We start from the raw sequence: 14,486 nt of genomic DNA, 5'->3' as shown, positions 1-14,486 counted from the left end.
AAGCTCAATTTATCTCTCCCACTTTCTCTCTCTCTCTCTCTCTCTCTCTCTCTCACAAACACACACACTCGTACACTCAATCTCTCTCTCTCTCTCCCTCTCACTTTGAGCTCATATATGCAAGAGAGCAGTTAGCAGTTCTCTCATTGTCTTTCTAGGATGAGCTGGAAAAACTGGAGCTCAGCAAAAGTTCTAAACCTGTCAGGCATTTTTAATTGATGACAAACTCTATCATATCCCTCAGTGGTCACACTGAGCAGAGGATACAGTATGTTCAGTATGGCAAAAGAACATGGTTTTCCTTAAGCTTTTAGTTTGATTTTGAGATGCAGTTCTCCTAATACAACTTTTAGTGGAGGACTGGATTACAAAATAAACATGACTTCAAGCAATAGTTGTTGTTTTTTTTATTTCCTACTTTCATGTCTTTCATACAAGTAAAAAAATGTAAGAAAGTAGAAAAATAGTCTTCATTTATTATAATCTTTTTATATCCAGAATGATCAGCAATAGAAGTGCTGTTAGAAAACAAACAAACTGGAGAAAATCTGCCCTTAGTGCATAGGTCATACATTTTTAAAGCTCCTTAAACTTCTCTTGAGAACAGGAAACAGTAGAAAGACAAGGTCCAGGGCTTCGTTCAATAGTTCAGGCTGCCTGAACCTGCACCAGGAGCAAACATTAGCTGCCCTTTGATGGACAAGTTTTAAAGAGAGTAAATAACGAGAGGGTGAAATTGTACTTGTGCATTTTTCAGTAAGGACTGAAATGCTGCCTTTAGTCAGTGTGATTCCACGGCTGCCTCATGCACCTCTGCTGCTGCATGTTTTATATGCAAATGAATTGTTTAAAACAGCTCAGTATCTGTTAAAGGGGCTTTACACTGTGCTTAGTATGGAAAGGAGAGAGAGAGAGAGAGTGTGTGTGTGAGAGATAGTGATAGTTATAGAGCGAGAGAGGTGAGAACTAGGAAGGAGGAAATGCAGAGCGTAAGTGATGGAGCTGCATCTGTTCGGAATGGATGATAATTGACACAACATCTGTGAGCTTTGTCATTTGAAACGTCGTTGAAGTGTTTGACACACAAGTGACATTTTCATTGTCATTTTGTTTAATGACTCCCGTGCTTGTTTATTTCTGGAGATTGATTGTGTGTTTTATTTGTTATTTTTGTTTATGACTTGACTAAACCTGATAACTGACTAAAATTTAAAAAAAACAACAACTGGAAAATCACCATCATTCAGTTATTAGCAATTATTTTTACAGACATCTTGGGCTCTGTTGCAGTGGTGCAACAGAACAGCATTTCAATCACAACCATACCACAACCATTCATAGCCTGTAGTCAAGCCAGCAAAATCAACCATGCTCTCTGAGTGGACCAGATGCCATTTTCTTTCACTCTCTCTCTCTGTCTCTCTGTCTTTCTCTCAAGCTCAATTTCTCTCTCTCTCTCTCTCTCAAGCTCAATTTATCTCTCTCACTTTCTCTCTCTTTTTGAGCCCATGTATGCAGAAGAAAGCAGTTAGCATTTTTGTCAGTGTGTTATGCTGCCCTGTGACACTGCACAAGCAACAGTTTGAAGATATGTGGCTCTTGTTTCTGGAGGATGCACTTGTTAACCTTCCTCTACCATTCGTCATATGATAGGAAGGCTTGGGGAGAAAATGTGCTTTATTTATGCTTTATCAATTATTATAGGGATTTAGCAGTGTAAATTAGAATAATCCAACAAAACTGTTCAAGGTCTGCATGAAGGATCTTACTGTTGGCTTATAGCTTTCGGTCAGAGATGTCCATCTGTATCAGTCCTAAATCTTCTTACACATCTTACCAGTCTTAAGCTTCAGAGCCAGTTTGGTAGAGAATAGTCTGCACCAAGTGGATTCTGGGTGTTAGTAGTTGGCAACCCTGAAGCTCTCCCAAAGTTCTCCCCATCATGTTGCAGTGTTGATGTGATTAGGACAAGAAAACCAGGTGTGAAATGAAGCCACAAGAGAGCCAGCCTCTGTCTTTTGGGACAGAAAAATCAAACCCCTGCTCAGTGTTCTGCTGGATGTCCAGATCTTACACAAGATGGATCGCAGTCATGCAGCACTGCCAGTAACTCTTATTTTACTGTACCAGTCTCTGCTCTTTTCACCTCCATTTCAACCCACTCCATCCTCTCCCAACATCGGGAAACAAACGCCGAGTTTTGTAGAGGAATAAATAGCATCTTGTATTAAAGACACTGGGCTGATGTCATGTTGTCACCATTCAGGTTAACTGCCGTTTAAATGATTGCGTGAACAACCAGCCTGCAAAAGCCTCTGAAAATAAATGTAGCAGGATATTACCCATCGGCCCCCTTCCTTGTTTTCATAACATGCCCTTTACCTTTTATCTTTTGCATCCTTTTGTACTTGGTATTTTTTCATTACTTTGATCGAATTGAACATCACAAAATAATGAGTCTCAGGAGGTTATTTGTCATACTGATATGAAACCTGTGTTAATTTAGCCTGAGCGTTACATAACAGGAGTTTGGAAAAGAAACTGACGTACCCTGCGAAGGAAACATTAGCGGTCCTCGTACTCGACTGGGGAATCACTGACCACTTTAAAAAATATATCGAGAAAAATGATTAAAAATCGATTTCTGAAACCAAGATAAAGACTTCATGAGGTATTGGGTTTGGCTTGAGATTGCTTTATGGGTGAGATCTGAAACATATATAATAAGATTATAGATTTGCTCTTCACTCTTCTATTCTTCACATAGTAATTGGCTTTCTTGCTGATGGACTGGCCGGTGGCTCCTCTGACCCTGTCATCATGCGGTTCCTATGCCAGCCGCTCCAGCATTGACTGGGCCGGATTGTCTAGCATTGATGTGTACGCTCTCCATTACTCGCCCCAGCAGAGAGCCAGGCACCTCTGGCCCCTTTTGCTGCTTTCCAGATTGCATTAAGATGGAGACGGTGATATGCTTCGCCCTCGGCGCTTCTCCGATGATAGCTGTCCCTGCATATTGACTGGTCTGCCTCAGTCTTCTCTAGTGGGCACTTTGCTGCTTATTTCCCCGGATAGAGGCCTTACTGAAAGGTATAGTGGAAAGGGGAGAAGTTTTGCAGCATATCTGTTATCGGATCTTTAATGCTGCAGCGTAGCATAGTGCTGATGCTAACACAATAAAGGTGGATTATGAGCAGGATCCATCAGAACATAATGGCCCAGTCTGGACAGCTACACACTAACCAGGGTCATAATCGACCTGCTTGTTTTACTCCGTCTCCGTGGACCCGTGCTGCTGACAGCGCCACTTCGCTGTCGAAACGAAGAAGAAGAATGGGTCATCTTACTTTCTGTTCCTCACCTCCCCTGTGGAATTTATTTCTTCTTGCTTCCTTTTCTCATTATTCTAGCTTTCTTAACTATTTTTTTTCTCAGCCTTTTGTGCTGTAACAGGTTTAGATTAAACGACTACCAGTCTTTTGACTACAAGTCAGTCGAATTCAGGAAGCTCCTCAGAGAAGTGGCAAAATGTCTATGTATTTATAGCACTTCTTCTTTTGACTTGACTTGACACAACAGTTAAATAATGGGACAAAAAGGCTGCCAGAAGCTGTTCATTCACAATAAGAACATTTTAATTGGTGGATTTTTAATTATAGTATTGGTGCAGAGAGTGAATGAATAAATAGTTGTTGCTTGTTTGAATGTTTATCTGTAACACCAGCACAAATAATGATTAGACAGGCAGAGAGGGATTAAATAGATAGATGGAAGGATGCATGGACAGATGGACAGACGGACAGACAGATGCAATAATTAATTCATGAATTTCCTCCATTGGGGCAGTGGTGGCTCAAGGCTCTGGCTTACTAATCGGAAGGTCAGGAGTTTAAACCCCAACACTGCCAAGCTGCCACTGCTGGACCCTCGAGCAAAGCCTTTAACTCTCTCTGCTCCTGGGGAGCTGCATCACATCTGACCCTGTGCTCTGACCCCAACTTCCTAACAAGCAGGGACATGTGAGAGGGAAAATAATTTAGTGTTTGCAGTGTATATGTAACAAAGGCTTCTTCTTCATTAAAGTTACTATTATGATGAAGTGACTTGTGGTGAATTTTTTTGTTGAAGGATGAATTATGACATAGAGTTGGGTGGTGGTCAGCAGGGGCAGATCCAGGAGGCTGGATCTGCTGTCGCGCCCCCTTGAGGTATCATGGGTTTAAAGCGATGAAACACCAAGGAAGGTGTTTCCTTCCTGATCGGTGCCCATCTGATGACCGGCTGTAACAACCAACCCTGTACAGTTGAGGGAAGTAGCCAACCTTGATCTGGTGCTTGAAAGGAGGAGAGAAGGAAAGGAGAAGCGTTGCCTCACAGAGCGTTGGCTCACAGGGTTGAGTACCTGTAAAGGTGGGCCAGTTTGCGATGGTCCCATCGTAATTTGCATATTTTTTAATAACCCCAAAATAGTTCACTTTTTTTATTCAAATATTTAGGAAGTCAAGAATCGTTCTTTGCAGAAGTTTATATATCAGATCTAGAGAACTTCAAAAGATGATTACAAACCTTCGTAGGCTGTCCTGTTGTCTCTTTCCGTGTCACACTCTCTCACTCTGCTGCAGCTCTACTCTTTTCATTCCCTTTTGTTCCGTCACCTGGGTGAACATATGGAGGTACAGTGAATCGCCTGGCGCTTTTCCAACCCTTCTTGTTTCCCATCGTAATGGAAAAAGACTCTTTGTGGGGCTCATTGAAAGGGGCTTACCATTTATCTGGCCTTAGAACAGTACAGGACTCCCCAAACAAACAAGAACAAACTGTGCAGAGCAGCTCACAGATTCTAGATAACAGTCTAATGAATCTTTTCCAGAAGACTCCTTTTATCAGTAAGAAACACTAAAGAGGAAGAATTATACAGCATGAAGACTTTTTATATTAAAATGGCTGGGTGGCTTATCAACCAGTTTTAATTATAGTTTAATTTTGCTTTCATTGCATTGACAGTTGGTGTCTTTTGTGTGTGTGTGTGTGCAAACTTGTGTAGAACAAGCAATAAAATAGTGCATGTATATGTACAGAATGCTGTGTCCCTCCTGCTAAATAATTGCAGTTACTCATCTCCTGCTTGTGCTCTTCTCTTTTCATGTCTTGTAACTTTGTTTCAAACTCCCACACATTTTATTTACCCCTGCCCAACCCCTTTAATTTTGTCTTCCTCTTTGTGTCCCCCTGTCTCCTGCCCGGCTCTCTGCAGAAGTCTTCTGATGCTGCTTTGCCCCTGGCATCTTCTCCTACTTCACAAGCAGCCGAGAAAAACAAACTGGAGGTACTGTAGTGCGCTGGCTGCGGTGGGTGCGGTGCAGTGTTGTGTGTTGTGTATGCTGTGCTTTTGCTGTGTGTGCTGTTGTGTCTCGTCTCACGTGTTAAATGCTGCGGATCTCAAGGTTTGTAATTTGATATTGGAAACCGGACACCACAATACTCTCTCCATCCGCGTGCGGGGGGACTGGACAAGTCAATATTCAGTCTCTTCTTCAGTCTGTTTTCAGTGTAGGTTCTCAGGACTCTTCAACCAGTCATAATCCCCACAACACCCATCTCAACCCAGCTGTAGTTAAGAGTCTGAGCCTTTCTTATGCTTGGATTAGTGCATTACGCATTTCGATGGTTTATTGGAAAAGACCTTACAGCAGAAAGCAGAAGCAAGAGCACTGAAGTGAATATTCATGTCTTAACTGCATATTCCCCACGGCCACATCTAAAAATCAAAATAGCACTCCTCTCCAAAAATAATAACACGAATGTAGTCATGAAAATGAAGCTCGCTTGAGCATATATGTGTCAAAATGCCAAGTATTGTCAGTTAACAATTACAATATATTTTTAGATCTGCTTTTCTTTAGATTTTGTTTTGCAGTATAGCACAGTGCTGCTGATTTTCTTAAATCTGATTGGTCAGAAGTTTGCTTACTTTTCTGTAATCGTCCAGTTCTGATGGTATAAGATGAATCACAATGCTGTACGTTAATGCTCTCATTCTTATGTTATCGTTTCCATAGTAACAGCTGCTTCCAGCACGAGCACCATGGAATCTAAGCAAAATAGTAAACACAAACTGTGCTGGTTTATAACAAAGAAAAATGTCTGAGCTTTGATTTGGTTTCCTGTAAAGAAGAGTTTATTCAGCTTTCATGTTAAGAGTAGTCTTGTTTTTTTTGTCACTAGAAAGTGTAAGGAGGAAGGACTTTAGCATTTCCTCAGAACAAAGTTGCATTATTTCTCTCATTAACTTCAAGTGAAAATGAGGGAAGATTTTTTGCAGACGTCCCCTAGCAATGACTGTTGCTATAAAGGTAACTAAACGATTGAAATCTTTAGTGAAGTCCTGTGTTAGAATTTTTATTTAATTTAATGTCATTTTATTTTATTTTATTTTATTTTATTTTATTTTATTTTATTTATTTATTTAAGATTTTGGTTAACTTAAACTACATATTCTTGTACTTTGACATAAATCTTTATTATTGTCCTTTATTTAGTTTTATCTCACTATGAGCTACATTGTAATGTTCACCATGTAGGGTATTATTCCATCTTTTTCTTTTCTGCAGAATGTTAGCCTTCAGGCCTAAATAGATGCTCATCAACTGAGAGTTTTCTCCTTCTAATAGTTACACCTCAGACACCATTAAGCTATTATTCAATCAATGGCTCATATTTATGCAAACATGTTATGTGCAGTGTGAAGTTCAGTGAGTGCACTTATCACTATCTGTGTCACAGCCACTCTGTCTTATACATGTAGATATAATGAATGCAGAAACTGAGAGCTTTATTCTCTGAATATTGAAGGAAAAAAAACACTTTCTGAGAAATTTTGAGTGTGGTTTCTAAAGGAAATGGGAATAAACAGACTGTGTCACAGCTACTCTGTCTAGCCTGAAGAGGCTCTTAATGGCGAGGGAGGGAGGGAGAGGAAGAGAGAGGGAGAGAGAGAGGAGAGAGAGAGAAATGCACTGAGAGTGTTTGTGTAAAGGCCAGAGCCAAACAGGTCAGTAGAATATCGAGGACAGTCTGGTCCTATCCTCACACTCCTGAACACACGCACACACACACAAACGCTCCTTCACTTTAAGGCGTCTCCTAAGATGGGTGTGTGAAGAAGAGGAGAGATGCTTCACTGCAGACTGATCACATGCTGCATTGTTTTGTATGTAATGATGCTGCAGCAACAAATCAATCACAGTTTCTTAGTAATGCTGAGAACTAAGAAGAAAAAGAGATGTAAAAAATGATAGCTCTACATGACAACATATGAAACCTGGCATTGTTACATATTGTTTATCTTTCGTTCTTCCAACTGCACTCCATTTGCTGGACTGTAAAATGTCCAGAAAGAAAACTGCTTGTTTAGCTGCTTTCAGTGCTGAGGAAAAGAAAAACCCAGAAAATCTGTTTCATTAAAATTCTCTAATAAATCTAAGGTCACTGATTTGCAAAGTGTCTAATTACATATGAAGGATCAAACTTGCAAAATTTAGATTGAAGAAAACGTGAAGATGTCTCCCCATCACTGTTACGCAGGTTTTTTTTTTCACTTCCTCATACTTTCCCAAACATTTTTTAAGGCACTTGTGTGTTTGTATCATTATTCATTCATTATTAATGCATAAATACAGACACCTCTTCCTGAAAATGTCTCTATTAAGACAAATGAAATAGATTTTTTTTTTTTTAATAAGTACAGGGAAATCATGTCATTGCAATCAGTTATAATCAGTTAATGCAAGACAATAGAGCTGAGTAGATTCTTTTGAAAACACTAGATATCACAAATCTTTTCCAGTTGATTGCTGATATTATCATCATTTTTCTTTCATAGTCACTTTTTTTTCTGTTTAACCATTTTTTTTACATTTCCGTGAATGTTTTAAAAATCCATTTATGTCATCTAGAGGCTATTTAATTAAATATCTTCACACGATTAGCATTTATAATCAAAGCAAAAATCTCTGCTTTTGACATTAGAATTAAAATAGTAGTTTTCCTGCGAGATGTTTGCGAAAAAGAATTTAGAAATTTGAATCTTTTTATTCATTTATTGCTTAATCTATTGCAAGGAAATTTATTGCAAGGAAAAACCATGCACTGGAAAATAATCCAGGATAAAATCGAATGGAAATCCAACAATAATCAATTTTTCTTCTGTAATGTCTTCCTCTGTAATATCTCTATATCTGATTAGTGATAGTAATAAACATGTAAAATGTAATGAATATACAGAGAGATTTTTTCACAATATAGAATAATACAGAAATAGATAGAATAAAGTGGGGCAGATGTTGGGGCGATTTTGAGCGTGGTTTCTAAAGTAAATGGACATGTACAGTTCTGTGCTGAAGTATCTGATACTCTGTTATAGAGGTTTATTTTCTGGCTTTTGCTTTATTGAGTCAGTAACGATTTCCATTTGTTACTTTTCCAATAAAAATGTAATGTTACAGGAAAAAGTGTGTGTTTCAGTAAGGAAAGTAACAAATGATCTAATAAAGCACTCTTCAGGCGTACTAAAGGTAGTTAGATTTTATGAGCAAAACCCTAAGCAAGTGCGTCATTCAAAATTTCTAAAATAACCAAATATTGACCTTGAGCTATTTAAAAAAATCACCAAATATTGACTTTTAATTTTATTTTTTTTTTAATATAGTTTACTTCTGTTTAGAAATTCTATTTTAATTCATTGTTTGAAGGCATCTTCGCTTTACAGCATTTCTTTCTCTGTGCCTGAGAGTCCTTTTCACACAGTCCTTTTATATCATACATTCCTATGAAACTGACATACACCAATCAGGCATAACATTATGACCACCTGCCTAATATTGTGTTGGTCCCTCTTTTGCTACCAAAACAGCCCTGACCCGTCATGTACTGTGTATTCTGACACCTTTCTGTCAGACCCAGCATTAACTTCTTCAGCAATCTGAGCAACAGTACTTCGTCTGTTGGATCAGATCACACGGGCCAGCCTTTGCTCGCCAAGTGCATCAATGAGCCTTGGCTGCCCATGACCCTGTCGCTGGGTCACCAATGTTCCTTCCTTGGGCCACTTTTGATAGATACTGACCACTGCAGACCGGGAACACCCCACAAGAGCTGCAGATTTGGAGATGCTCTGATGCAGTCGTCTAGCCGTCACACTTTGGCCCTTCATCAAACTCGCTCAAATCCTTACGCTTGCTCATTTTTCCTGCTTCTAACACATCAACATTGAGGACTAAATATTCACTTGCTGCCTAATATATCCCACCCACTAACAGGTGCCATGATGGAGATAATCAGTGTTATTCACGGCACCTCTCGGTGGTCATAATGTTATGCCTGATCGGTGTATTTTTGGAAGCAAGCTTAATTTCTTTTGCAGATATCATGGTAGCTAATGGACAGAAACAGTTAAAGCAACCCTATTGACATTTTTATCTAAGATAAGACATGTTGTAAATGTAATTATGACCAAAACAGTTGTTTCTCCATGTATTGTCATTATTCACTTAACAGATTATTAGTTAATCAAGAAATAGGTCTCTGCATGTCCAGGTTTTTAAAAGTGTCCATTTAGAGGCATGGCTGCAGCGAGGTTTAGTTTGTGTGTGAGTGCTCTGTGTAGAGGCAATCGATAGTGCAGCTCAGTCAGCATGCATGAGGAAATGGAGTAATCAAAGTGCTCATAAAGTGCTTCAAGTGGCTGATACAGAGTTCTAGTCTTGTGACGCATTTCAGATTTAGACACCCACCTCCCCTGCTTCTTTTCAGAAAAGAAAAAACAGCCTTCCAGCTTTCACATGATGTCAGAGCCATTTTCTGGCTTTTATTTTTTACTTTTTTGAAAGGTTTTGTATGATTTATAGAAAGCATTGGGAGTGTGTGTAGTTCAGCGGCAATGTGGAGCTCTTCATAAGCCTTATGTTAGTCATAATAACTCTGCTGGACAGTGCTACTTACGTTCCCATTCAACTCCCATTAGAGAAACAGACTTTAATGACTGTCTAAAAAACTTATCTTTAAAAGTAGAGAACAGTCCTGCACTCAAGCTGTCAAAGCTTTAATAAGGTTTAAGGTTTAATTTAGTCTGAAATTAGTTTGGGCTTTATCTGACCCTGTCTTTTATCCCCTGTGGACACCTGTAAAAACTACAGCACTTTTCTACCTGTGTGTGTGTGTGTGTGTGTGTGTGAGAGACAGACAGTAAGTGTGATCTGATGAAGGTCTAAGTGCATCTAACACTAACACCCTCTATTTCTTCCTATCTCCTTGTCGTGACAGAAGGAGAGAGAGAAGAAGAAGGAAGAGAAGAAGAAAGAAAAGGAAACAGATAAAGGGAACAAGCCCACAGTCTTTGACAAGGTAATTCATCACTCATTTGCTGACTTTAAGGCTCTGTCATATGCCGTTGTCGCTTAAACTACAGAAAAAAGCACACAGAAGGCGTGTAGAAGTGAAATGGGATGAATGATGAAGAGGATGCTTTTTGCCCAAGTGTCTGTATGGACTGGGGGGAAAAACATAGCACAGGCTTGCAATCTTACTGACCGAAGCTCTATTGTTGGATTGCACATTTGCAGCACTTGCTGAGGGCTGTGTAAATGTATAAATGTATAAAAGCTAAAATGCCCTCTCTGGCATGAAATATTTAAAAAGATCATTATCTACACTGGTGGGCAAATAATAAATTCATTACTTGCCTCCATGGGCATGAGGAGGCTTCTAGTGTTCTGCCCAATCTAGTAGCTGGCTAGTTAAGTGCAATAATTAAGCAATGTTACACATGCAGTCATGCTGTTGTACTGGAAATCAGCATAGCTGGGATTCGGCTGCAGGTAATTATAGCCATGCTGATGTTCAGTACAACAGCAGGAGTGTGTGGTATTACTTGTATACGACAATTCTGTAAACAAGAAATCAATATCAAGTAACTGACACAATATGAAAAATGTTTTGTTTTTCATTTTTGCACCCCAAACGAAAGTAGGTCCCAATAAAGCCACAGCTGAATGAGCAGTGAGTGTTGGCATACAACTACAGACTGACTGACAGTTCGTACTGTGTAGTAACCACTTCAGCGTATAGAACAATTGCTTTAGTTGGGATGTTATACAGCGAACAGAGACGAGCAGAGTAATATGTACCAGTGCTCTTCTGCTAAATATCAGCACTTTTGGAAAGTCGCTTAAAAATTCCCGTCAAATTATCAGACCAGAGCTGTTGTATAATGCAGTTTATGGATCCCTGCTGTGAGATCGACTCTGTGTAGACAGTCATTACACTCTTTTTAGTCTTCTGATGTAGCACCTTGAGTTTAACGTGGTTAACAATCCAATTTAGAGAACACAGTAATCCATGTATAAAGATCAGAGCCTGGGGTTGTAAAGAGCAGGGAAAATCTGATCAGAGCAAATGACAGAGTGCATTATGGGTGCATCATTTGGACATGGACTTGTTGCTGTGCGTTAGTAAATCAGGAATGTCCTGGATATCCTCCAACAGAGATCGACACGTGTTTTGGCTCTGAGATGTTGTTGTTCTGTCTTTGCCTTCCTGTCTTTAACCTTGAGGCGAGTCTGTTAGCATGAGTTTTTATTACAGCCGTGCAGCGCACTTAATTTCGCTCAGTGTGGCCGTTGTTTCCACATACCTGCATCTTTATGCTTTCTACAGTAACATCTCATTCCCAGGGATTTGTATGCAGAACAGGCCACATATTCGACGGCTAATAAACTGAAAAAGAGAAACGTAAATTCACTGATGTGATGACGCTTTCTCTAGGAAGATATTTTATTCACCATTTATGGAAGGAGTCTTGATTAACAGGACATTTTCCAGCATGAGAATACTAGTTTGTGATTTCTTTTTTCCCCCAATTTATATAACAAGCTGTTATTTATTTTATTTTTTTATTTAAGTTTACAGAAACAAAACAAAGAGTCTCAGTAGGTTCCAAGTGTTTATAGCTGCTATAACAAAAGTGATAACAGGAACTAATTTGTCTCATCGACATTCCTCAAGATTAAATATTACAATAAATAAACAATTATTTATTTAAAAAAAAAAAAATCAAAGTTGCAGTCATTATACACACGATGAGCCATAACATTATGACCCCACAAGAGCTGCAGTTTTGGAGATGCTCTGATCCAGTCGTCTAGCCATCACAATTTGGCCCTGGTCAAATTCGCTCAAATCCTTACGCTTGCCCATTTTTCCTGCTTCTAACACATCAACCTTGAGGACAAAATGTTCCCTTGCTGCCTAATATATCCCACCCACTAACAGGTGCCATGATGAGGAGATCATCAGTGTTATTCACTTAACCTGTCACTGCTCATAATGTTATGCCTGATCGGTGTATATAGTAAATTCTTTGAGATATAAAAAGAATTCAATAAATGAATACACTGCATCCCACCCCATAGTGGATTTTTTTTCTGTAGGAACATGTCCCAAAGGGTGTTATTCCTCACATGTAATAAAAAGTATAAAAGTGAGAAAACAGTATATTTGTCTTTCTTACTCTGTCAGTGTATTGCTTCTCAGCAAGAAGCTGTAGCAATTTCTGAAGTCATACTGACATGAGTTGCCTATAACTTCCAGCATGATGCAAGTGCTGCATAAAAACAATTCCAAGCTACTGGGCATGAGACACAGAACAAGTTTACTTTTAGAAAAGTGTTATGAACCTGTATCTAACAATCAGAGTCTGATGGCAGGAGTAGCTTCAGCACCACTGATTTGTGTTATTATTTAAGTGTGGTCTGTCAAAGCATTAGTAAAAGCCTGTCAGGGTTGCCTGCGGGCTCTCTTTCGCCTCTCTAACATGCGTGCAGTGCGAGGCGAGGCGAGGCAGGGGTTTCATGTGGCTGTCAGGGTGCAGTGTGGTGCAGAGTGACAGGAGGTAAGGGTCCAGACACCAGAGAATAAAACTAAAGCTATCTGTTTCACAACCCAGCCAAATTATTCACTGTTTTTGTGTTGTTTTGTTATTTTGTGTGTGTTTGAGGGTGGAATATTTCTATAATTTAGATATAACTCTGTAATTCTATAATTTAGAGATTCTGTGACCACCTCTAGCCTGGTGTTCAGGATTCTGCTGTGGACCACAGCTGGGTTAGGATTAATATGATGTGCACACGGACATAGTAGACCAACAACTGATGGGACATGTTCCATTTTTGGGTTTTTGTCCTGCTAGTTAGAGTTCACAGCTGATCATGTTTCACCACCCCTCACTGTGAAGTAGTTTTGTGTGAAATAGTTTTTTTTTTTTTGTGTGTATGTAGGTTTGCGTACACAGTGAGTGGTTGTGCTGTAGCTTGTAGGCTCATGCTGTGTCTTTGTATTCTTTTCTCTCTTTTTTTATTGTCCGATTGTTGTCTTGGTCAAGTGTACATGATGTGCTGCAAATCAACAACATTGCATGTAGCCATAATGGACTCAGATCTGAGCTTTGACTCAAGTCTGATCTTGATTTGTACTTGGATTTGTCTCAGTCTTGGATATTGGATTCATTTACTACTCGACTGAGAGTTTGGAAATGTAATGTCGTAATAGTTCTGTCTTGTCTTTTCACACAGACAATGATTAGCTGTGTTTCTGCTACAGGATCAGTGGCCTCAACATACGAATGAAGTCAACACGTTGAAGTAAAAGGTTTAAACGGATTTAATGGTTTTAACTAGCACAAGTGTTTCCTAACCCCTAATAGAGACATTATGAATTTTCTAAATTAAAACAAATGCATAGACCTGATGATACACGCTTTACTCCATCTCATTGTTATGTATAAACACAGCATCAAGCAATGTTCTAGTCAAAGTAATGAACTGATATATTTAAAAGAAAATAACTGATTAAAAATAATAGAAGCATCACAGGTTTGTTTCTTGAAAGAGTCCGCATTTGAAGCATAATGGTGCAGACTTTACTTTTCCAGAGGCTTATGAATCATGCCCCTTTTTTTTTTTTTGTTAAAATATAAAATGTCAACAGTACCCACATTTCTGATGAAAAAGAAATGCATTAAGCTTTGTGTGATGAAAACGATCTGTTTTAAAAAGCAACACGCGGGCAAAACCAAAAAAAAAAAAAAAAATTGCATGCTGTAGAAAGCAAAACTCAAGAGGAATAAAGATTCTGTTTTTTTTTTTTCTAATAGCATTTTGGCACTCTGAATGGAAATCAAATTGTGAGGAGTCTGGAGATTCGCACCTCTATCTGCCAGTGTGCTACAAGTATAAAAAAAAGTGAGATTGGTGAATCCGGCACTGTTGTGGATTTTATATCAAAGGCACTTAATACAGCCTTGAAATTACATTATGATGCAACTCGGCGTTAAAGTGCTTCCGTTATTATGGATGTTTCTGTTTGCTGCATTTGATGAATTCCTTCTACCTCAACTTTCATTTGCCTGTCAGTGGGATTTAATCTCCATAAAT

At 39.0% G+C, this 14,486-nt stretch overlaps 1 protein-coding gene across 4 annotated transcripts in view; it reads left to right on the top strand.

Moving 5' to 3' along the window:
* Positions 1–14,486, top strand: part of smap1 (small ArfGAP 1) — a 111,047-nt gene that overhangs the window by 48,450 nt on the left and 48,111 nt on the right. The window contains exons 5-6 of one of the 4 annotated variants that reach the window (XM_058384116.1): positions 5,255–5,326; positions 10,324–10,401. In XM_058384116.1, coding sequence (XP_058240099.1) covers positions 5,255–5,326; positions 10,324–10,401 — 150 coding nt within the window. Of the gene's footprint in view, positions 1–5,254; positions 5,327–10,320; positions 10,402–14,486 lie in introns of all 4 variants that reach the window. The other 3 variants (XM_058384108.1, XM_058384131.1, XM_058384122.1) reach the window with 3 other exon arrangements.

This window comes from Hemibagrus wyckioides, linkage group LG03 (genome assembly GCF_019097595.1).
Source record: "Hemibagrus wyckioides isolate EC202008001 linkage group LG03, SWU_Hwy_1.0, whole genome shotgun sequence".
In the NCBI taxonomy this organism is placed as follows: Eukaryota; Metazoa; Chordata; class Actinopteri; order Siluriformes; family Bagridae; genus Hemibagrus; species Hemibagrus wyckioides.
This window is presented reverse-complemented; position numbering and strand designations above follow the sequence as displayed.